This window comes from Somniosus microcephalus, unplaced genomic scaffold (genome assembly GCF_052327205.1).
Source record: "Somniosus microcephalus isolate GS21.2 unplaced genomic scaffold, FLI_Smic_1.0 scaffold4, whole genome shotgun sequence".
In the NCBI taxonomy this organism is placed as follows: Eukaryota; Metazoa; Chordata; class Chondrichthyes; order Squaliformes; family Somniosidae; genus Somniosus; species Somniosus microcephalus.
This window is the reverse complement of record NW_028225191.1, coordinates 2,012,132-2,035,892: the sequence shown is the minus strand read 5'-3', so window position 1 is coordinate 2,035,892 and position 23,761 is coordinate 2,012,132. Positions and strand designations below refer to the sequence as shown.

The window sequence follows — 23,761 nt, the reverse complement described above, 5'->3', positions numbered from 1 at the left end:
CGGGCGGCCCGCCCGCGCTACGGCCCCGACACCGTGAAACCTGAGAGTGGGAAGTAGAGAGAGACAGGGAAGAGGAGAAGGAGAGAGAGGGAAGAGGAGAAGGAGAGAGAGGGAAGAAAGAGAGAGAGAGAAATTTTTTGAGCTTCAGGCCCCGAGTCCCCCCTGCGCGAGGGTGAGGAGGAGTGGGGGGGGGGGGTTGCTAAACACAATATAAAACTCAAATAAATAGTTAATTAATTCCCTAACACATCATTAAAATATTTACCTTAGTTCCCTAACACACAGAAAGTGTGGGGGAAAAAACTGAAAAATCAAGATGGCGGCCACTCACCTCGGTTCAGAAGGATAAGGCCCGCCCACACACGCACCGATTGGTCGACCGGTCAGGTCACCGAAGCGTAGGATTGGTCAATCGTCGAGTCACTCGACACTCAACTGTAGGAAGGAACCCGCCGTCCGATTGGTGGACCTCGACGTCACACGGTCGCTAATGAGATGCTAATGAGCGGAACGCTGAACGTTTTGGGGATACCGCGGGCGGGATTTTTGTCCGGCCGAAACGTAAATACGCCTATGACCGGTCCGGAATCGCAAGCTTTCTTTTGAGGCGACGCGCGTGTCGGTACGCTCTGTAACTTTCAAACGTATAGAGAATGGACGGACAGACAGACATCGGGACAGACATCAGGACAGACAGACAGAAGAGCCGCTTTATATATATAGACTAGCTGGGGAGCCCCGCGTTGCGAGGGCAATTTTGGGGCGCTTGGTCTCCCTGCCCCTGTGTGTCCCCCCTCTCCCTGTCATGTCCTATCCCTCCCTCCCCTCCCCTCCCCTGTCTCCCTCCCTCCCTCCCCTCGCCCACCCCCACCCCCGCTCCCCCACTCCCCTATGTCCCTCTCGCCGGCCCCTCCCCCTGCCTAGCGCCTGAGGTCCGGAGCTGAGGTCCCCCGCGTATGGCGCGGCTGATGGACGGCCGCTGTGGGCGGGCGGGCGGCGCATGCGCGGTCAGTGGGCAATTTTGGGGCGCTTGGTCTCCCTGCCCCTGTGTGTCCCCCCTCTCCCTGTCATGTCCTCTCCCTGTCCTACCCCTCCCCTCCTCTCCCTCCCTCCCCTCGCCCACCCCCTCCCCTCCCCCGCTCCCCTCTGTCCCTCTCTCCGGCCCCTCCCCCTGCCTAGCGCCTGAGGTCTGGAGCTGAGGTCCCCCGCGTATCGCGCGGCTGATGGACGGCCGCTGTGGGCGGGCGGGCGGCGCATGTGCGGGCGGCACGAGCGCCCCGCGATTTCCCGAGGCTCGCCCCCCCGCGATTTCCCGAGGCTCTTCCCCCCCCCCGCGATTTCCCAAGGCTCTTCCCCCCCCCTGCGATTTCCTGATGCTCTCCCCCCCGCCCCCCCGCGATTTCCCGAGGCTCTCCCCCCCCCCCCGCGATTTCCCGAGGCTCTCCCCCCCCCCCCTATTAAATTGTTATTTAATTCCCTAACACATCATTAAAATATTTACCTTAGTTCCCTAACACACAGAAAGTGTGGGGGAAAAAATTGTGAAAAATCAAGATGGCGGCCACTCACCTCGGTTCAGAAGGATAAGGCCCGCCCACACACGCACCGATTGGTCGACCGGTCAGGTCACCGAAGCGTAGGATTGGTCAATCGTCGAGTCACTCGACACTCAACTGTAGGAAGGAACCCGCCGTCCGATTGATGGACCTCAACGTCACATGGTCACTAATGAGATGCTAATGAGCGGAACGCTGAACGTTTTTGGGATACCGCGGGCGGGATTTTTGTCCGGCCGAAACGTAAATACGCCTATGACCGGTCCGGAATCGCAAGCTTTCTTTTGAGGCGACGCGCGCGTCGGTACGCTCTGTAACTTTCAAACGTATAGAGAACGGACAGACAGACATCAGGACAGACATCGGGACAGACAGAAGAGCCGCTTTATATATATATAGATAAGTGAACCTTTTCTCTTTTCGACTTTGAGCCAGAACAAAGAGCCCTGGTGCTGTGAACATTCTGGTGGGCAGCCACTTTTAAAGGGACAAAGACCAGCATTCTTCCTCCTCTCTCTCTTGTGAGTATTTGTGGTGGGTGAGAGGGGGGTGGGTGGTGAGTCAAACGGGACTGCGGCCCCTTTTCAACAAAAACCAATTGGTTGGCCATTTAAAGGGGAATGGGTGCCCCCCAGGTATTTAAAGGGGCATTGCCTCTCTCTATCATGTAAGAGCAGGGAGGTTCTGCTTGAACTGTACAAAAACACCAGTTAGGCCACTGGCTAGAGTGCTGCGTGCAGTTCTGGCTATCCCCATTGCAGGAAAGATGTGACTGTGCACCAGACGGGCGATTTACGAGGATGTTGCCAGGACTACAGAATTTCAGCTACAAGGAAAGATTAAATACATAGAAGTTAGGAGCAGGAGTAGGCCATTCGGCCCCTCGAGCCTGCTCCACCATTCAATGAGATCATGGCTGATCATCCAAATTCAGTACCCGGTCCCTGCTTTCTCCCCATATCCCTTGATCCCTTTAGCATTAAGAAATATATCTAACTCCTTCTTGAATATATTTAATGAATTGGCCTCTACTGTAGTAGAGAATTCCACAGGTTCACCAATCTCTTGGGGGAAGAAATTCCTCCTCATCTCTGTCCTAAATGGCTTACCCCTTATCCTTAGACTGTGACCCCTGGTTCTGGACTCCCCCGCCATCGGGAACATCCTTCCTGCATCTAGTCTGTCTAGTCCTGTTAGAATTTTATAAGTTTCAATGAGAGCCCCTCTCATTCTTCTAAACTCCAGCGAGTATAAGCCCAATCGACCTAATCTCTCCTCATACGTCAGTGCCTCTCTCTTTCTCTGTATCATGTAAGAGCAGGGAGGTTATGCTTGAATGTTTGGACCAAGGCTGTAATGAGGTCAGGAGCTGAGTGGCCCTGGCGGAACCCAAACTGGGCGTCAGTTAGCAGGTTATTGCTGAGTAAGTGCCGCTTGATAACACTGTCGACGACACCTTCCATCACTTTGCTGATGATTGAGAGTAGACTGATGGGACGGTAATTGGCCGGGTCGGATTTGTCCTGCTTTTTGTAGACAGGACATACTTGGGCAATTTTCCACATTGCCGGGTAGATGCCAGTGATGTTGCCAGGACTAGAGAATTTCAGCTACAAGGAAAGATTGAATACATAGAAACATAGAAGATAATCTACATCCTAGGGTACTTAAGGAAGTGGCCCTAGAAATAGTAGATGCATTGCTGGTCATCTTCCAAAATTTGATAGACTCTGGAACAGTACCCATGGATTGGCGGGTAGCTAGTGTTACCCCACTGTTCAAAAAAAGGTGGTAGAGAGAGAACGGGAAATTATATACCGGTAAGCCTGACATCGGTAGTGGGGAAAATGCTAGATGTAATAGCAGAGCACTTGGAAAACAGTGACCGGATCGGACAAAGTCAACATGGATTTACAAAAGGTAAATCGTGCTTGACTAATCTACTGCAATTTTTTGAGGATGTAACTGGTAAAATAGATAAAGGAGAACTAGTGGATGTGGTTTATTTGGACTTTCAAAAGGCTTTCGATAAGGTCCCGCATAAGAGATAGAAACATAGAAGATCGGAGCAGGAGTAGGCCATTCGGCCCCTTGAGCCTGCTCTGCCATTCAATGCGATCAGTGCTGATCATCCAAGTTCAGTACCCTGTCCCTGCCTTCTCATTTCTGTCCTAAAAGGCCTACCCCTTATCCTTAGACTGTGACCCCTGGTTCTGGACTCCTCGACCACTGGGAACAACCTCCCTGCATCTAGTCTGTCCAGTCCTGCCAGAATTTTATAAGTTTCAATGAGATCCACTCTCATTCTTCTAAACTCCAGCGAGTACAAGCCCAATCAACCCAATCTCTCCTCATACGTCATTCCTGCCATCCTAGGTATCAGCCTGGTGAATCTTTGCTGAACTCCTTCCATGGCAAGAATATCCTTCCTCAGATAAGGCGACCAAAATTGCACACAATACTCAAGATGTGGTCTCACCAAGGCCTGTACAACTGCAGCAAGACATCCTTGTTCCTGTACTCAAACCCTCTCGCTACGAAGGCCAACATACCATTTGCCTTCTTAACCGCCTGCTGCACCTGCATGCTCACCTTCAGCGACTGGTGCACAAGGACACCCAGGTCTCGTTGCACTTCCCCTTCTCCCAATCTATTGCCATTTAGATAATAATCTGCCTTCCTGTTTTTGCCACCAAAGTGGACAACCTCACATTTATCCACATTATATTGCATCTGCCATGCTTCTGCCCAATCATCCAACCTGTCCAAATCATCCTGGAGTTTCTCGACATCCTCCTCACAGCACACACGCCCACCCAGCTTCATGTCGTCTGCAAATTTGGAGATATTACATCTAGTTCCCTTGTCTAGATCATTAATATATATTGTGAATAGCTGGGGTCCAAGGGCCGATCCCTGCGGTACCCCACTAGTCACTGCCTGCCACTCGGAAAAGGACCCGTTTATTCCAACTCTTTGCTTTCTGTCTGCCAACCAGTTCTCTATCCAAGTCAATACCATGCCCCTAATCCCATGTGCCTTAACTTTACACGCTAATCTCTTGTGCGGGACCTTATCGAGGGCCTTCTGAAAGTCCAGATACACTGCATCCACTGGTTCTCCCTTATCTATTTTACCAGTTGCATCCTGAAAAAATTCCAGTAGATTCGTCAAGCACGATTGACCTTTTGTGAATCTATGTTGACTTTGTCCGATCCTGTCACTGTTTTCCAAGTGCTCTGCTATTACATCTTTTATAATGGACTCTGGCATTTTCCCCACTACCGATGTCAGGCTTACCGGTCTATAATTCCCCGTTTTCTCTCTACCACCTTTTTTGAATAGTGGGGTAACATTAGCTACCCTCCAATCCATGGGTACTGTTCCAGATTGCATCGAATGTTGGAACATGATCAGCAATGCATCTACTATTTCTAGGGCCACTTCCTTAAGTACCCTAGGATGTAGATTATCAGGCCCTGGGGATTAATCGGCCTTCAATCCCATCAATTTCCCTAACGCCATTTCCCTACAAATACTGATTTCTTTCAGTTCCTCCCTTTCATCAGACCCTATGTTCACCAGCATCTCTGGGAGGTTATTTGTGTCCTCCTTTGTGAAGACAGAACCAAAATATGTATTTAGTTGGTCTGCCATTTCTTTGTTCCCCATTATAAATTCCCCTGATTCTGACTGCAAGGGACCTACGCTTGACTTCACTAATCTTTTTCTCTTCACATATCTATAAAAGCTTTTACAGTCAGTTTTTATGTTCCCTGAAAGCTTACTCTCGTATTCTATTTTCCCTTTCTTAATTAATCGCTTTGTCCTCCTTTGTTGAATCCTAAACTGCTCCCAATCCATTGGATTACTGCTTTTTCTGGCCAATTTATATGTCCTCTCCTTGGATCTTATGCTATCCATAATTACCCTCGTTAGCCACGGTTGAGTCACCTTTTTTGTTTTATTTTTATGCCAAACTTGGATGAACAAATTCTGTAGTTCATCCATGCGATCTTTGAATGTTTGCCATTGCCTATCCACCGTCAACCCTTTGAGTGACATTGCCCAATCAATCTTATCCAACTCGCTCCTCAGACCATCGTAGTTTCCTTTATTTAAATTTAGGACCCTAATCTCTGAGTCAACAACTTCATTCTCCATCTTAATGAAGAATTTGATCATATTATGATCACTCCGACCCAAGGGGCCTTGTACGACAAGATTGCGAATTAATCCTTTCTCGTTACATAATACCCAGTCTAAGATGGCCTGATCTCTGGTTGGTTCCTCGACATATTGGTCCAGGAAACCATCCCGTAAACACTCCAGGAATTACTCCTCCACAATATTGTTACTAATTTGGTTAGCCCAAATTAATGTATAATTTTGCATGCTTCAATGAGATCCCCTCTCATTCTTCTGGATCAAGAGAATACAGGTCTAGTTTACTCAATCTATTCTCATACGACAGTCCCGCTATCCCAGGAATCAATCTCGTGAACCTTTGTTGCACTCCCTCTATGACAAGTATATCCTTCCTTAGGTAAGGAGACCAAAATTGTACACAGTACTCCAGGTGTGGTCTCACCAAGGCCCGATATAATTGGAGGCAGCGTTGGTAGTAACTCTCCAGTGCTTTGAGGTGCACTGGAGAGGTACCACCAATGCTGCCTCCGCAAGATCCTGCAAATTCATTGGCAGGATAGACGCACCAATGTTCCCAGCATCGAAGCTTTCACCACGCTCGGTCAGCTCCGATGGACGGGTCACGTTGTCCGCATGCCCGATACGAGACTCCCAAAACAAGCGCTCTACTTGGAGCTCCGGATAGGCAAGAGAGCCCCAGGTGGACAGAGGAAATGCTTCAAGGACACCCTCAAAGCCTCCTTGAAAAGGTGCAATATCCCCACTGACACCTGGGAATCCCTGGCCCAAGACCGCACAAAGTGGAGAAGAAGCATCCGAGAAGGCGCCGAACACCTCGAGTCTCTTTGCCGGGAGCAAGCGGAAGCCAAGCGCAAGGAGCGCACGTCAACCCAAGCACCCCACCCACCCGCCCCTTCAACTACCGTCTGCCCCACCTGTGTGAACTCATCAGTCACCTGAGAACTCATTTTTAATGTGTAAGCAAGTTATCCTCGGTTCCGAGGGACTGCCTAAGAAGATATAATTGGAGTAAGACTTCTTTACTCCTGTACTCAAATCCTCTTGTAATGAAGGCCAGCATACCATTTGCCTTCTTAACCGCCTTTCATGACCACCGGACGTCCCAAAGTGCTTTACAGCCAATGAAGTACTTTTGAAGTGTAGTCACTGTTGTAATGTGGGAAACGCAGCAGCCAATTTGCGCACAGCAAGCTCCCACAAACAGCAATGTGAAAATGGCCAGATAATCTGTTTTTTCATCATTTTGATTGAGGGATAAATATTGGGATCAAAATTCCGGGGATAACTTCTTCGAAATAGCACCACGGGATCTTTTACGTCCACCTGAGGGAGCAGACAGGGGCCTCAGTTTAACGTCTCATCCGTAAGACGGCACCTCTGACACTGCAGCGCTTCTTCATTACTGCCCCTCCGACAATGCGGTGCTCCCGCAGTATTGCCCCTCCCCTGGAGCTGATGGCGTATATCCTAGGGTCTTGAGGGAAGTGGCGATAGGGATTGTGGATGCATTGGTAATTTTCCAAAACTCCCTGGACTCAGCAAAGGTCCCGGCAGATTGGAAAACTGCTAATGTAAAACCTTATTTAAAAAGGGTAGTCGGCAGAAGGCTGGAAACTATAGACCTGTTAGCCTAACATCTGTGGTTGGTAAAATGTTGGAGTCCATTATTAAGGAGACAGTAACGGGACAGTTGGATAAACATCATTTAATAGGACAAAGTCAACATGGTTTTACGAAGGGAAAGTCATGTTTGACAAATTTGCTTGAGTTCTTTGAGGACGTAACATACAGGGTGGGTATATGGGAACCAGTGGATGTAGTGTATTTAGACTTCCAAAAGGCATTTGACAAGGTGCCACACAAAAGATTATTGCTCAAGATAAAAAATCATGGGATTGGGGGTAATATTCTGGCATGGGTGGAGGATTGGCTATCTAACAGAAAGCAGAGAATTGGGATAAATGGTTCATTCTCAGACTGGCAATCAGTAACTAGTGGTGTTCCGCAGGGGTCAGTGCTGGGACCCCAACTCTTTACAATCTATATTAACGATTTGGAGGAGGGGACTGAGTGTAACATATCCAAGTTTGCAGATGATACAAAGATGGGAGGGAAAGCAGTGAGTGAGGAGGACATAAACCTGCAAAGGGACATAGACAGGCTAAGTAAGTGGGCAGAGATTTGGCAGATGGAATATAATACTGGAAAGTGTGAGGTTATGCACTTTGGCAGGAAAAATCATAGAGCAAGTTATTATCTTAATGGCAAGAAACTGGAAAGTACTGCAGTACAAAGGGATCTGGGGGTCCTGGTGCACGAAACACAAAAGGTGAGTATGCAGGTGATCAAGAAGGCCAATGGAATCTTGGCTTTTATTGCTAGGGGGATGGAATATAAAAACAGGGAGGTATTGCTGCAGTTGTACAAGGTATTGGTGAGACCACACCTGGAATACTGCATACAGTTTTGGTATCCATACTTAAGAAAAGACATACTTGCTCTCGAGGCAGTACAAAGAAGGTTCACTCGGTTAATCCCGGGGATGAGGGGGTTGACATATGAGGAGAGGTTGAGTAGATTGGGACTCTACTCATTGGAGTTCAGAAGAATGAGAGGCGATCTTATCGAAACATATAAGATTGTGAAGGGGCTTGATCGGGTGGATGTGGTGAGGATGTTCCCTTGAGCAATAATCTTTTGTGTGGCACCTTGTCAAATGCCTTTTGGAAGTCTAAATACACTACGTCCACTGGTTCTCCTTTATCCACCCTGTATGTTACTTCCTCAAAGAACTCAAGCAAATTTGTCAAACATGACTTCCCCTTCATGAAACCATGCTGAGTTTGTCCTATTAAATTATGTTTATCCAAATGTCCCGTTACTGTCTCCTTAATAATGGACTGTAACATTTTACCAACCACAGATGTTAGGCTAACAGGTCTATAGTTTCCAGCCTTCTGCCGACTACCCTTTTTAAATAAGGGTGTTACATTAGCAGTTTTCCAATCTGTGGAAGCTACATCATTAAATAAATTTAAAACCGAAATAGACAGTTTCCTAGAAGTAAAGGGAATTAGGGGTTACGGGGAGCGGGCAGGATATCAGACATGAGGCTAGGTTCGGATCGGTCATGGCCCTGTGGGTGGCGGAGCGGGCCCAGGGGCCGTGTAGCCTGGTCCTGCTCCTACTTCTTGTGTTCTAATTCTGTGTTAGATTTCAGGAGATGGTTCTATTCACAGGGATTAGTGGAGACCTCGGGAACAGGCTGCCAACTAGGAGTCCTTCAAGAGTAAATTGGGCCTGTTCCTGGCTGGGGTGGAGATCACCTTTTACAGAAGGTAAGTACTGCAGGAAATACAGGGACAGAGTGATCTCCTGCACGAGTTTCAATCGCCTAGATGGGTCGGAGAGGAATTTCCCAGATTTTTTCTCCCAAATTGGCCATTGGGTTTTTATCTGGTTTTTCGACACTCCCGGGAGATCACATGGGTTCGGGTGGGATGGAGAGTGAAAGTAGATTTGAGGTTAGGATCAGATTAGCCATGATCTTATTGAATGGCGGAGCAGGCTCGAGGGGCAGATTGGCCTACTCCTGCTCCTATTTCTTATGTTCTTATGTTTGACTCAGATACACACTGGTCCTGGTGATGGACTGGGGAGAAAGGTCAGAGAGAGTCCCATTGACTCAGATACACACTGGTCCTGGTGATGGACTGGGGAGAAAGGTCAGAGAGAGTCCCATTGACTCAGATACACACTGGTCCTGGAGATGGACTGGGGAGAAAGGTCAGAGAGAGTCCCATTGACTCAGATACACACTGGTCCTGGAGATGGACTGGGGAGAAAGGTCAGAGAGAGTCCCATTGACTCAGATACACACTGGTCCTGGAGATGGACTGGGGAGAAAGGTCAGAGAGAGTCCCATTGACTCAGATACACACTGGTCCTGGAGATGGACTGGGGAGAAAGGTCAGAGAGTCCCATTGACTCAGATACACACTGGTCCTGGAGATGGACTGGGGAGAAAGGTCAGAGAGAGTCCCATTGACTCAGATACACACTGGTCCTGGAGATGGACCGGGGAGAAAGGTCAGAGAGTCCCATTGACTCAGATGCACACTGGTCCTGGAGATGGACTGGGGAGAAAGGTCAGAGAGTGGGCAGCACGGTGGCATAGTGGTTAGCACTGTTGCCTCACAGCGCCAGGGACCCGGGTTCGAATCTGGCCTCGGGTGACTGTCTGTGTGGAGTTTGCACATTCTCCCCGTGTTTGCGTGGGTTTTCTCCGGGTGCTCCGGTTTCCTCCCACAGTCCAAAGATGTGCGGGTTAGGTTGATTGGCTATGATAAAAAAAATTGACCCTTAGTGTTAGGGGGATTAAATACGTGAGGTTACGGGGATAGGGTGGGATATGTGTTGGTGTAGGAGTTACGGGGATCGGGTGGGATATGTGTCGGTGCAGGCTCGATGGGCCGAAATGCCCTCTATCTGCACTGTGGGGTTTCTGTGATTCTGAGAGAGTCCCATTGACTCAGATACACACTGGTCCTGGAGATGGACGCTCCCGCGCTTGCCCCCCCCGCGCTCACCCCCCCCGGCCCTCCCGCGCTCGCCCCCCGGCCCTCCCACGCTCGCCCTGATGGGGCTCTTCTCAAGTAAACCAAGCAGTGCAATAATACATCCCCAGAATCAAGGCCCTGCTCCTGGGGAAGGTGATCAGGCCCCAGGAGCTCTGAGATGAGGAGAAACTTCTTCACTCAGAGGGTGGTAGGTCTGTGGAATTTGCTGCCCCAGAGAGCTGTGGAAGCTACATCATTAAATAAATTTAAAACAGAAATAGACAGTTTCCTAGAAGCCAAGGGAATTAGGGGTTACGGGGAGTGGGCAGGAAATTGGACATGAGTCTAGGTTCGGATCGGTCATGGCCCTGTGGGTGGCGGAGTGGGCCCAGGGGCCGTGTAGCCTGGTCCTGCTCCTACTTCTTGTGTTCTAATTCTGTGTTAGATTTCAGGAGATGGTTCTATTCACAGGGATTAGTGGAGACCTCGGGAACAGGCTGCCAGCTAGGAGTCCTTCAAGAGTAAATTGGGCCTGTTCCTGGCTGGGGTGGAGATCACCTCTTACAGAAGGTAAGTACTGCGGGAAATACAGGGACAGAGTGATCTCCTGCACGAGTTTCGATCGGCTGGAGGGGTCGGAGAGGAATTTCCCAGATTTTTTCTCCCAAATTGGCCATTGGGTTTTTTATCTGGTTTTTCGCCTCTCCCGGGAGATCACATGGGTTCGGGTGGGAGGGAGAGTGAAACTAGATTTGAGGTTAGGATCAGGTCAGCCATGATCTTATTGAATGGCGGAGCAGGCTCGAGGGGCCGATTGGCCTACTCCTGCTCCTATTTCTTATGTTCTTATGTAACCAGTACAAGTGAAGCGACTCCTTCTCCCGGAGATTTATTAAGCGTGAATACTCCAAGAGTTGACCAAAAATCAGGTTAGTAATATTAATCAAGGAGTCAATTTCTGCTGTAAGGAGGGATGATACCTTAGCAGGTTCCTCTAATGAGGCCATATGGGTAGAACTTAAAAACAAAAAGGGGGCAAGCACTTTGCTGGGAGTGTACTATAGGCCCCCAAACAGTCAGGGGGAGATAGAGGAACAGATATGTAGGCTAATCTCAGAGAAGTGTAGAAATAATAGGGTAATAATTGTTGGGGATTTCAACTTCCCCAATATTAACTGGGATAGTCAGTGTGTGAAAGGCTTAGAGGGTGTGGAATTCTTAAAGTGCATCCAGGAGAGCTTTTTCAGCCAACATGTAGAAAGTCCTACAAGAGAGGGGGTGGTACTGGACCTAATTCGAGGGAATATAGCAGGGCAAGTGGTAGAAAGGTTAGTAGGAGAGCATTTTGGTTACAGTGACCATAATTCGGTGACAGTGACCATAATTCGGTGAGATTTAAAGTAGTTATGGAAAAGGACAAAGATGGACCGGAAATAAAGGTTCTAAATTGGGGGAAGGCCGATTTTAATATGATAAGGCAGGATCTGGCCAAAGTGGACTGGGATCAGCTACTTGTAGGAAAATCCACATCAGAGCAGTGGGAGTCTTTCAGAAAGGAAATAGAGAGAGTACAACGCCAACATGTTCCTGTAAAGGTCAAGGGTGGGACCAACAAGCCCAGGGAACCCTGGATGTCAAGGGACATACAAGAATGGTTTAGGAAAAAAAGGGAGGCTTTTGGCAGATACAAAGGACTAAAAACAGTGGAAGCCCTAGAGGAGTATAGAAAGTGCAGGGGGGTACTTAAAAAAGAAATTAAGAGAACGAAGAGGGGTCATGAAAAACACTGGCAGGCAAAGTAAAGGAAAATCCCAAGGTGTTTTATTAGTATTTTAAGGGCAAGAGGAAAACCAGGGAAAGAGTAGAGCCCATTAGGGACCAAAGTGGCAATCTGTGTGTAGAGCCAGAAGATGTAGGTGAGGTTTTAAATTAATATTTTGCATCTGTGTTCACTATGGAGAAGGACGATGCAGGCATAGAAATCAGGCAGGGGGATTGTGATATACTTGAACAAATTAGTATTGAGAGGGAGGAGGTACTAGTGGATTTAGCAGGTCCAGACGAGATGTATCCCAGCCTGCTGTGTGAGGCAAGGGAGGAGATTGCAGGGGCTCTGACACAAATTTTCAGAACCTCTCTGGCCACAGGGGAGGTGCCAGAGGACTGGAGAACAGCTAATGTAGTACCATTATTCAAGAAGGGTAATAGTAGGGATAAACCAGGGAATTACAGGCCAGTGAGCCTAACATCAGTGGTAGGGAAATTATTGGAAAAAATTCTGAGGGACAGAATTAGTCTCCACTTGGAGAGGCAAGGATTAATCAAGGATAGTCAGCATGGCTTTGTCAGGGGGAGATCATGTCTAACCAATTTGATTGAATATTTTGATGGGGGTGACTAGGTATGTGGATGAGGGCAGTCCAGTTGATGTAGTCTACATGGACTTTAGTAAGGCTTTTGACAAAGTCCCACATGGGAGACTGGTCAAGAAGGTAAGAGCCCATGGGATCCAGGGCAATTTGGCACATTGTATCCAAAATTGGCTTAGTGGCAGGAGGCAGAGGGTGATGGTCGAAGGTTGTTTTTGTGACTGGAAGCCTGTGTCCAGTGGTGTACCACAGGGTCTGGGTCCTTTGCTGTTTGTAGTGTACATTAATGATTTAGATATGAATGTAGGAGGTATGATCAGTAAGTTCGCAGATGACACGAAAATTGGTGGAGTGGTAAATAGCGAGGAGGGAAGCCTCAGGCTACAGGAGAATATAGACGGGTTGGTTGGATGGGCAGCACAGTGGCCAATGGAATTTAACCCTGAAAAGTGTGAGGTGATGCATTTTGGGAGGACTAACAAGGGAATACACAATGAATGGTTGGACCCTAGGAAGGACAGGGGATCAGAGGGACCTTGGTGTACATGTACATAGATCCCTGAGGGCAGCAGGACAGCTAGATAAGGTGGTTAAGAAGGCATATGGGATACTTATATTCTATGCCTCGGCTAATGAAGGCAAGAGCAGGGAGGTTATGATGGAGCTGTACAAAACGCTAGTTAGGCCACAGCTGGAATACTGTCTGCAGTTCTGGTTGCCACACTATAGGAAGGATGTGATTGCATTGGAGAGGGTGCAGAGGAGATTCACCAGGGTGTTACCTGGGCTGGAGCGCTTCAGCTATGAATAGAGACTGGACAGGCTGGGGTTGTTTTCCTTAGAGCAGAGAAGGCTGAGGGGGACCTGATTGAGGTGTACAAAATTATGAGGGGCATAGATAGGGTAGATAGTAAGGAACTTTTCCCCTTAGTAGAGGGGTCAATAACCAGGGGGCATAGTTTCAAGGTAAGGGGCAGGAGGTTTAGAGGGGATTTGAGGAAAAACTTTTTCACCCAGAGGGTGGTTGGAATCTGGAACTCACTGCCTGAAAGGGTGGTAGAGGCAGGAACCCTCACAACATTCAAGAAGCATACAAGGCTACGGACCAAGTGCTGGAAAATGGGATTAGAATAGACAGGGCTTGATGGCCGGCGTGGACACGATGGGCCGAAGGGCCGCTTTCTGTGCTGTATAAATCTATCACTCTATGGTAGCACTCTTGCCTCTGAGGCATAAGGTTGTGGGTTCAAGTCCCACTCCAGAGACTTGAGCACAAAAATTCAGGCTGACACTCCAGTGCAGTACTGAGGCACTGTCAGAGGTGGCGTCTTTCGGATGAGACATTAAACTGAGGCCCTGTCTGCTCTCTCAGGTGGATGTAAAAGATCCCATGACACTATTTTGAGAAAGAAAGACTTGCATTTATATAGTGCTTTCATGACCAGCAGACGTCTTGAAGTGCTTTACAGCCAATGAAGTACTTTTGAGGTGTAGTCACTGTTGTAATGTGGGAAAGAGCAGGGGAAATATCCCCAGTGTCCTAGCCAATGGTTATCCCTCAATCAATGTAACAAAAGGATAATAGCAAAATACTGCGGATGCTGGAAATCTGAAATAACAACAGGAAATGCTGGAAACATTCAGCAGGCCAGGCAACATCCGTAGAGAGAGAAACAGAGTTAACAAAAAGATAGATTATCTGGTCAATATCACATTGCTGTTTGTGGGAGCTTGCTGTGCGCTATTTGACTGCCACATTTCCTACATTACAACAGTGACTACACTTCAAAAGTACTTCATTGGCTGTAAAGCACTTTAGGACGTCCGGTGGTGGTGAAAGGCGCTATAGAAATGCAAGTCTTTCTTTCTTCACTGGTCTCACCAGCGACCTCTTCTGGCTGATGGTTGATTGACAGCCGAGAGTCCGCGCATGCGCACAGGGAGCGGCGGTTTGGACGGAGTCCAGCACAGCGACCCCTCCCGGTCACCAAGGGCAACAACCGCGCATGCCCAGAGGAGACCAACCCCCCTCCCCCACTCGGAGCTGCGCCTGCGCGGTCGGATCCTGCCGGACGGAGTCGGCGCGGGACATTCCGGGGAAAGTCCTTGGTGTCGGGTCCAGAGTCACGATCGGTGACGCAAAGTGAGTTTTCTCCACTCCGATTGGTTGGAGAATCGCGCGGGGTGGGAGGAGGGGTGGATCGGGAGAGAATAAAGAGAAATAGAAAAACCTGAGAGTCCGCGAGGCCCCGGACCAAGCGGCGTCAGTTGGACGGAGCACGTGATCTCCTCGGGGACACGTGACCCAGCCCAGGGCCTGATTAACGGGAGCTTCCGACCAATAGGGAGCGAGCGGGGCGGGGCTGGCGGATCGAGCCGGCGGCGGGTCCTCCAACCAATCGGGGAGCCCGAGGGGTGGGACTAGCGCCAGCTGATTGTCTGATCCGCAGGACAGCGAGTTTCTCCAGTCCCTTGTTCAGGGCCCGGGGCCAGGGGAGGCTGTGGGCCTTTATTCCCCTCATTGGACACAAGGCTCTTTGGCTCACAACACACTGGCTCAGGTTTTAATAGAGACTTTTTAAATTCATCAATAAAAGCAGATAAACCCCGTGCTTCTGTGGAACAAACTTTCTAATATTTTATAGAATCATAGAATGGTTACAGCACAGAAGGAGGCCATTCAGCCCGTCGAGCCCGTGCCAGCTCTCTGCAAGACCACTTCAGCTAGTCCCACTCCCCGCCCTTTCCCCGTAACCCTGCACATTTCTTTACTTCAGGCACTTATCCAATTCCCTTTTGAAAGCTGTGATTGAATCTGCCTCCACCACCCTTTCAGGCAGTGCATTCCAGATCCTAACCACTCGCTGCATAAAAAAGTTTTTCCTCATGTCGCCTTTGGTTCTTCTGCCAATCACCTTAAACCTGTGTCCTCTGGTTCTCGACCCTTTCGCCAATGGGAACAGTTTCTACTCTGTCCAGACCCATCATGATTTTGAACACCTCTATCAAATCTCCTCTCTACCTTCTCTGCTGTAAGGAGAACCACCCCAGCTTCTCGAGTCTATCCACGTAACTGAAGTCCCTCGTCCCTTATCACTGGAACCATTCTTGTAAATCTTTTCTGCACCCTCTCTGAGGCCTTCACATCCTTCCTAAAGTGCGGTGCCCAGAATTGGACACAATTCACCAGTTGAGGCTGAACCAGTGTTTTATAAAGGTTCATCATAACCTCCTTGCTTTTGTACTCTATGCCTCTATTCATGAAGCCCAGGTTCCCGTAAGCTTTTTTAACCGCTTTCTCAACCTGCCCTGCCACCTTCAATGATTTGTGCACATATACCCCCAGGTCTCTCTGTTCATGCACCCACTTTAGGATTGTACCCTTTAGTTTATATTGCCTCTCCTTGTTCTTCCTACCAAAATGTATCACTTTGCACTTTTCTGCGTTAAATTTAATCTGCCACGTGTCCGCCCATTCCACCAGCCTGTCTATGTCTTATTGAAGTCTATCACTATCCTCCTCACTGTTCAATTTACTTCCAAGTTTTCTGTCATCTGCAAATTTTGAAATTGTGCCCTGTACACCCAAGTCTAAGTGTATATCAAGTAAAGCAGTGGTCCTAGTACCGATCCCTGGGGAACACCACTGTATACCTTCCTCCAGTCTGAAAAACAACCGTTCACCACTACTCTCTGTTTCCTGTCACTTTGCCAATTTTGTATCCATGTTGCCACTGTCCCTTTTATTCCATGGGCTTCAACTTTGCTGGCAAGCCTATTATGTTGTGGAGATGCCGGTGTTGGACTGGGGTGGACAAATGTAAGAAATCACACAACACCAGATTATAGTCCAACAGCTTTATTTGAAATCACAAGCTTTCGGAGCACTGCTCCTTCATCAGGTGAAGTGGAGAGATGCATAAAAACACAGCTTATATAGTCAGAGAATAATATCAGATGTTTACAGGTAATCTTTCTAACTGCCATTTATCACACCTCGGCAGAGAGATAATCACAGCAATCAAAGGTGTAAATGGTGTCCAAACAGGTCAGTCAGGAAAACATTACATCAAAGAGCAATGAGGTGGGGTCACAAGGGGTCAAATGTTGCAGATGCTGGGGTCTGTATGAAAAACAAAAAAAGAGACAAAAAACATTTTTTTTGCTGGAAATCACAGCAGGTCCAGCCGCATCTGTGTGGAGAGGCCGGACCTGCTGTGATTTCCAGCAAAAAAAATGTTTTTTGTCTTTTTTTGTTTTTCATACAGATCCCAGCATCTGCAACATTTGACCCCTTGCGACCCCACCTCATTGTTCTTTGATGTAATGTTTTCCTGACTGACCTGTTTGGACACCATTTACGCCTTTGATTGCTGTGATTATCTCTCTGCCGAGGTGTGATAAATGGCAGTTAGAAAGATTACTTGTAAACATCTGACGTTATTCTCTGACTATATAGGCTGTGTTTTTATGCATCTCTCCACTTCACCTGACGAAGGAGCAGTGCTCCGAAAGCTTGTGATTTCAAATAAAGCTGTTGGACTATAACCTGGTGTTGTGTGAAGCCAATTATGTGGCACTTGTCGAACGCCTTTTGGAAATCCATGTACACCACGTTAACCGCATTGCCCTCATCAACCCCATCTGTTACCTCATCAAAAACTCAATCAGAATCAGAGCGGCCGGGCCCGGCGGACGTGCAGCCAGGGCCCAGGCACCAGGAAACCCAGAGTGCAGCGCTTCCCCCATCCGAGCCGCCGCTTCCTGGTTTCTTCAGCCGGTTCCACCGAGTCCGAATCAGGAAAAGGACAGGAGCCAGGCTCCCAGAATGGCCCACGGCCCCGGGGAGCATGCGCACTCTCAGTGGGGAAATCAGCACGTTGGATAGAGCGGTTTCTGGGGCGCGGGGAATTGTGGGTGCTGCGGCCGCCATTAGTCAGCGGCTGTCGGGAAGAGTTTTATTGCAGGCTGACGGAAGGTAGGTCCCTGGCTGCATGTGTAGGTCTTTTTGTTGCTTCATTGTTGAGGATGTAACTAGTAAAATAGATAAGGGAGAACCAGTGGATGTTGTGTATTTGGACTTTCAGAAGGCTTTCGATAAGGTCCCGCATAAGAGATTAGCATGTAAAGTTAAGGCACATGGGATTGGGGGCAAGGTATTGACTTGGATAGAGAACTGGTTGGCAGACAGAAAGCAAAGAGTTGGAATAAATGGGTCTTTTTCCGAGTGGCAGGCAGTGACGAGTGGGATACCGCAGGGATTGGTCCTTGGACCCCAGCTATTCACAATATATATTTATGATCTAGATAAGTGAACTAGATGTAATATCTCCAAATTTGCAGACGACACAAAGCTGGGTGGGCGTGTGTGCTGTGAGGAGGATGCCGAGAAACTACAGGATGATTTGGACAGGTTGGGTGATTGGGCAGAAGCATAGCAGATGCAATATAATGTGGATAAATGTGAGGTTATCCACATTGGTGGCCAAAACAGGAAGGCAGGTTCTTATCTGAATGGCAATAGATTGGGAGAAGGGGAAGTGCAACGAGACCTGGGTGTCCTTGTGCACTTGTCGCTGAAGGTAAGCATGCAGGTGCAGTAGGTGGTTAAGAAGGCAAATGGTATGTTGGCCTTCATAGTGAGAGGGTTTGAGTACAGGAACAAGGATGTCTTGCTGCAGTTGTACAGGGCCTTGGTAAGACCACATCTTGAGTATTGTGTGCAGTTTTGGTCGCCTTATCTGAGGAAGGATGTTCTTGCCGTGGAAGGAGTTCAGCGAAGATTCACCAGGCTGATACCTGGGATGGGAGGAATGACGTATGAGGAGAGATTGGGACGATTGGGCTTGTACTCGCTGGAGTTTAGAAGAATGAGAGGGGATCTCATTGAAACTTATAAAATTCTGACAGGACTGGACAGACTAGATGCAGGAAGGATGTTCCCGATGGTCGGGGAGTCCAGAACCAGGGGTCACAGTCTAAGGATAAGGGGTAGGCCATTTAGGACAGAAATGAGGAGGAATTTCTTCACCCAAAGAGTGATGAACCTGTGGAATTCTCTACCACAGAAGGCAGTAGAGGCCAATACATTAAATATAGTCAAGAAGGAGTTGGATATATTTCTTAAGGCTAAATGGATCAAGGGTTATGGGGAGAAAGCAGGGACTGGGTACTGAATTTTGATGATCAGCCATGATCGCATTGCATGACGGAGCAGGCTAGAGGGGCCGAATGGCCTACTCCTGCTCCTATCTTCTATGTTTGTATGTTTCTATGCTTCAGTTTGAGATGGAGGAGAAGCTGCTGGGTTTAACCCTCAGTACTTCTGAGCCCAGGAGGACCCAACAATTTCCAATGTGAGACTGTCAAGGGAGGTGGATTCTAGGGGAGATCAGGTTGTTACACAGACACTGTCCGTACAATGTAAAAGAGTATTGTTTTAGGAACAAGTATTTCTGTAGAGGCTTTTAATCCAGTTTACATCTACAGATTTGTTTTAATTCATTCTTGGGATGTGGGCATAGCTCGCAAGAGCAGCAAATATTGCCAATCCCCAGTTTCCCATTGAGAAGGGGGTGGTGAGTCACCTTCTTTAACTACTGCAGGCCGTGTGGTGAAGGTATTCCCACAATGTTGTTCGGTAAGGAGTTCCAGGATTATGACCCAGCAACGATGAATATATCTGAGTCAGGATGGTGTGTGACTTGGCGGGGAACTTGGATGTGATGGTGCTCCCATACAACAGCTGCCCTTGTCCTTCTAGGTGGAGGTTGCGGGTTTTGGAGGTTCTATCAAAGTTCTGGTCGAGTTGCAGATGTATAAAGTTCCTTTCCTTCGCCCCCTCCCCCTCCCACTCCCACCTCTCTCTCTCTCTCTCTCTTTCCTCCCATAGAGGCCAGAGTCTTGTGTAGGCCCAGACCAGGTGGTGGATTCCCTTCCCTGAAGGACATCAGTGAACCAGTTGGGTTTTTACGACAATCCGGCAGCTTTCATGGTCACTTTTTCTCGTGCCGGCCCCACAATTGACCAGATTCATTGAGCTCAATTTCACAACCTGCCTTTGCTTTCTTGTGGGTTGTCTCTCATGCTCCCTGTTTTAAATTAATTTTACAGGGCACTGGAAGGGGAAGATTTACAGACGGTAAGCTCAGACCAAACATCACATCAAGATCTGACAGAGTCACTCGACTCATCAGATCTGAATATCACCAGCCTCTGAACATGGAAGCAAAAAGCACCATTCGCAGCGGGGAGAAACCGTACACATGTTCTGTGTGTGGACGAGGCTTCAGCCGATCCTCTGGCCTATCGAGACACGAGCATATTCACACTGGGGAGAGGCCGTTCACCTGCTTTGAGTGTGGGAAGGGATTCACTGAGTCATCTGACCTTCAGACACACCAGCGTGTTCACACCGGGGAGCGGGCGTTCACCTGCTCTGAGTGTGGAAAGGGATTCACTAATTCATCTCACCTACTGAGGCACCAGCGTGTTCACACCGGGGAGAGGCCGTTCACCTGCTCTGAGTGTGGAAAGGGATTCACTAATTCATCTCACCTGCTGACACACCAGCGAGTTCACACCGGGGAGAGGTCGTTCACCTGCTCTAAGTGTGGGAAGGGATTCACTAATTCATCTCACCTACTGAGACACCAGCGTGTTCACACCGGGGAGAGGCCGTTCACCTGCTCTGAGTGTGGAAAGGGATTCACTAATTCATCTCACCTGCTGACACACCAGCGAGTTCACACTGGGGAGAGGCCGTTCACCTGCCCTGTGTGTGGGAAGGGATTCACTCTGTCATCCAAACTGCTGACACACCAGCGAGTTCACACTGGGGAGAGGCCATTCACCTGCCCTGTGTGTGGGAAGGGATTCACCGAGTCATCCAGCCTGCTGAATCACCAGCGAGTTCACACTGATGAGAGACCATTTAAATGCTCGGACTGTGGGAAGTGCTATAAAACTTCCTGGGATCTGACATACCATCAAAATGTTCACACTGTGGAGAGGCCGTTCAGGTGCTCTCACTGCGGGACTGGGTTCAGGCGATCATCTGAGCTCACTGTACACCAGCGCACTCACACTGGGGAGAGGACGTTCACCTGCTCCGTGTGTGGGAAGGGATTCACTCAATCATCTGACCTGCTGAGACACCAGCGAATTCACACTGGGGAGAGGCCGTTCACCTGCTCCGTGTGTGGGAAGGGATTCACTCGCTCATCCCACCTGCTGAGACACCAGCGAGTTCACGTGTGACTGCAGGGGTTGGATTCTATTGTTTTTGCTGCTGTTAATCACATCCAGGACTGAACCATGTTCATTCTGACAGTTGGTGTTTGTTTCTGCTGATCTTAATAACTCCTGTAACTGGGCTGGAGTTTAATATTCTGGATAGGTGTCAAATAAATCAGCTTTGCTTTAAACACATTGCTGTAGATTTTTGTCTTTCCCACCTGAGTGTTTAGCATCACCTGGCTGGAGCTCAGAAAGGACAAACTGGGGGAGGATCGTACGGTGGGAACAGAACTCCAGCCTGGACACAGTCCTTCAGGGCCACACTGAGAGGGGCAAACGGCACTTTGGTCTTTCTCATCTCTCTTCACTGACAGCAAAGTCCCCATGAGGGTTAATCTCGAGGCGTGTGAGAAATGTGTCCCAGCCACTCTTTGCCATGGTTCAGTGCTCCTAGGCACGGAACAGGAGGCTCCTTTACGAATGTAGCCCAGTGCTTTTAGTTTAATGGCCTTACTAACCTGTGTCGCTACTTTTAGTGATTTGTGTATCTGTATCCCTGGATCCCTCTGCTCCTCCAGCCCTTTTAGACTCTTAGGGGGAAAATTCGGTGATGCCCCCATTAGGTCGCTAACGTCGTTGGGGCTAATTTTAGCGCCCCAAAAATGTTAGCGCCCCTGCACATTAAATTCAGTGGTAGCACCCCAGGCAGGAGGCAGGGTGCTACTGGAAGCGCTCCCCTCCTTGAGGCGCTACCAGTGAATTTTACGGCGCTTCGTGTAACAGCACCACACCCGTCGGCACATAGCACCGGGTCATAGCAGAGCTCCCTCCCTGATTAAAGGGGAGGGGCCTAGCACTGCATACACCGGGGCCCTGCTGGAACACCAGGGAGTGGGGTGTCGGATCAAGAGGAGCGCCGGGCTGAGCGATCGCGGCCGACACCCCGAAGAAGAAAGGGGAAGGGGGCAGGTGCTGGCAGTCGGCCAAAATAAAAAGTTGCCGCCCGACACCTGCCCTTTAAGTGGCGTCGCCACGGCTGCAGGAATGACCCCTGACCCTGTCGGACATATCGTCCGGCGATAAGTCAGGGGTCGCATACCCAAGGTTGCAGCCGGGGTGCTGCGCATGGCGATGACGTCATTGCCGGCGGTGCAGTGCTGCGGGGCGCTACCAGCGACCGCCGCGGCTAACCTCCCACTGAATATTGCGGGAGGCACAAAGCAACCCAATTTCACCCCCTTGTCCGAGTAGTGTGTGGCTTCCTTATTCTTCCCACCAAAACACACCACCTCACACTGAGCTATAGTGAAATTCATTAACACACCACCTCACACTGATCTACAGTGAAATTCATTAACACACCACCTCACACTGATCTATAGTGAAATATCTCCAAATTTGCAGACGACACAAAGCTGGGTGGGAGGGTAAGCTGTGAGGAGGATGTAGGGAAACTCCAGTAAGATTTGGACAGGTTGGGTGATTGGGCAGAAACATGGCAAATGCAGTATAATGTGGATAAATGTGAGGTTATCCACTTTGGTGGCAAAAACAGGAAGGCAGATTATTATTTGAATGGCAATAGATTGGGAGAAGGGGAAGTGCAAAGAGACCTGGGTGTCCTCGTGAACCAGTCGCTGAAGGTAAGCATGCAGGTGCAGCAGGCGGTTAAGAAGGCAAATGGTATGTTGGCCTTCGTAGCAAGAGGGTTCGAGTACAGGAACAAGGATGTCTTGCTACAGTTGTACAGGGCCTTGGTGAGACAGCACCTTGAGTATTGTGTGCAGTTTTGGTCACCTTACCTGAGGAAAGACGTTCTTGCCATGGAGGGAGTGCAGCGAAGATTCACCAGGCTGATACCTGGGATGGCAGGAATGACGTATGAGGAGAGGTTGTGTCGATTGGGCTTATACTCACTGGAGTTTAGAAGATTGAGAGGGGATCTCATCGAAACCTATAAAATTCTGTCAGGTCTGGACAGACTAGATGCAGGAAGGATGTTTCTGATGGCCGGGGAGTCCAGAACCAGGGGTCATAGTCTAAGAATAAGGGGTAAGCCATTTAGGACTGAAATGAGGAGGAATTTCTTCTCCCAGAGAGTGGTGAATCTGTGGAATTATCTGCCACCGAGAGCGGTGGAGGCCAGTTCATTAAACTTATTCAAGAAAGAGTTGGATATATTTCTTGAGGCTAAAGGGATCAAGTGATATGGGGAAAAGGCAGGGACAGGGTACTGAATTTGGATGATCAGCCATGATCACATTGAATGGCGGAGCAGGCTCGAAGGGCCGAATGGCCGACTCCTGCTCCTATCTTCTATGTTTCTATGTAACACACCACCTCACACTGATCTATAGTGGAATTCATTAAAACACCACCTCACACTGGTCTATAGTGAAATTCATTAAAACACCACCTCACACTGATCTATAGTGAAATTCATTAACACACCACCTCACACTGATCTATAGTGAAATTCATTAACATACCACCTCACACTGATCTATAGTAAAATTCATTAACACACCACCTCACACTGATCTATAGTGAAATTCATTAACACACCACCTCACACTGATCTACAGTGAAATTCATTAACGCACCACCTCACACTGATCTATAGTGAAATTCATTAACACACCACCTCACATTGATCTACAGTGAAATTCATTAACACACCACCTCACACAGATCTATAGTGAAATTCATTAACACACCACCTCACACTGATCTATAGTGACATTCATTAACACACCACCTCACACTGATCTACAGTGATATTCATTAACACACCACCTCACACTGATCTATAGTGAAATTCATTAACACACCACCTCACACTGATCTACAGTGAAATTCATTAACACAT

General features: G+C 48.6%; 1 protein-coding gene across 1 annotated transcript in view; it reads left to right on the top strand.

Annotated features, from left to right (window-relative positions):
- Nucleotides 1–21,035, top strand: part of LOC147084046 (uncharacterized) — a 68,271-nt gene extending 47,236 nt beyond the window's left edge. The window contains exon 2 of the mRNA XM_085979941.1: nucleotides 19,902–21,035. Coding sequence (XP_085836067.1) covers nucleotides 19,902–20,913 — 1,012 coding nt within the window. The 3' untranslated portion in view covers nucleotides 20,914–21,035. The remainder of the gene's footprint in view (nucleotides 1–19,901) is intronic.
- The last annotated feature ends 2,726 nt before the right edge of the window (nucleotides 21,036–23,761 follow it).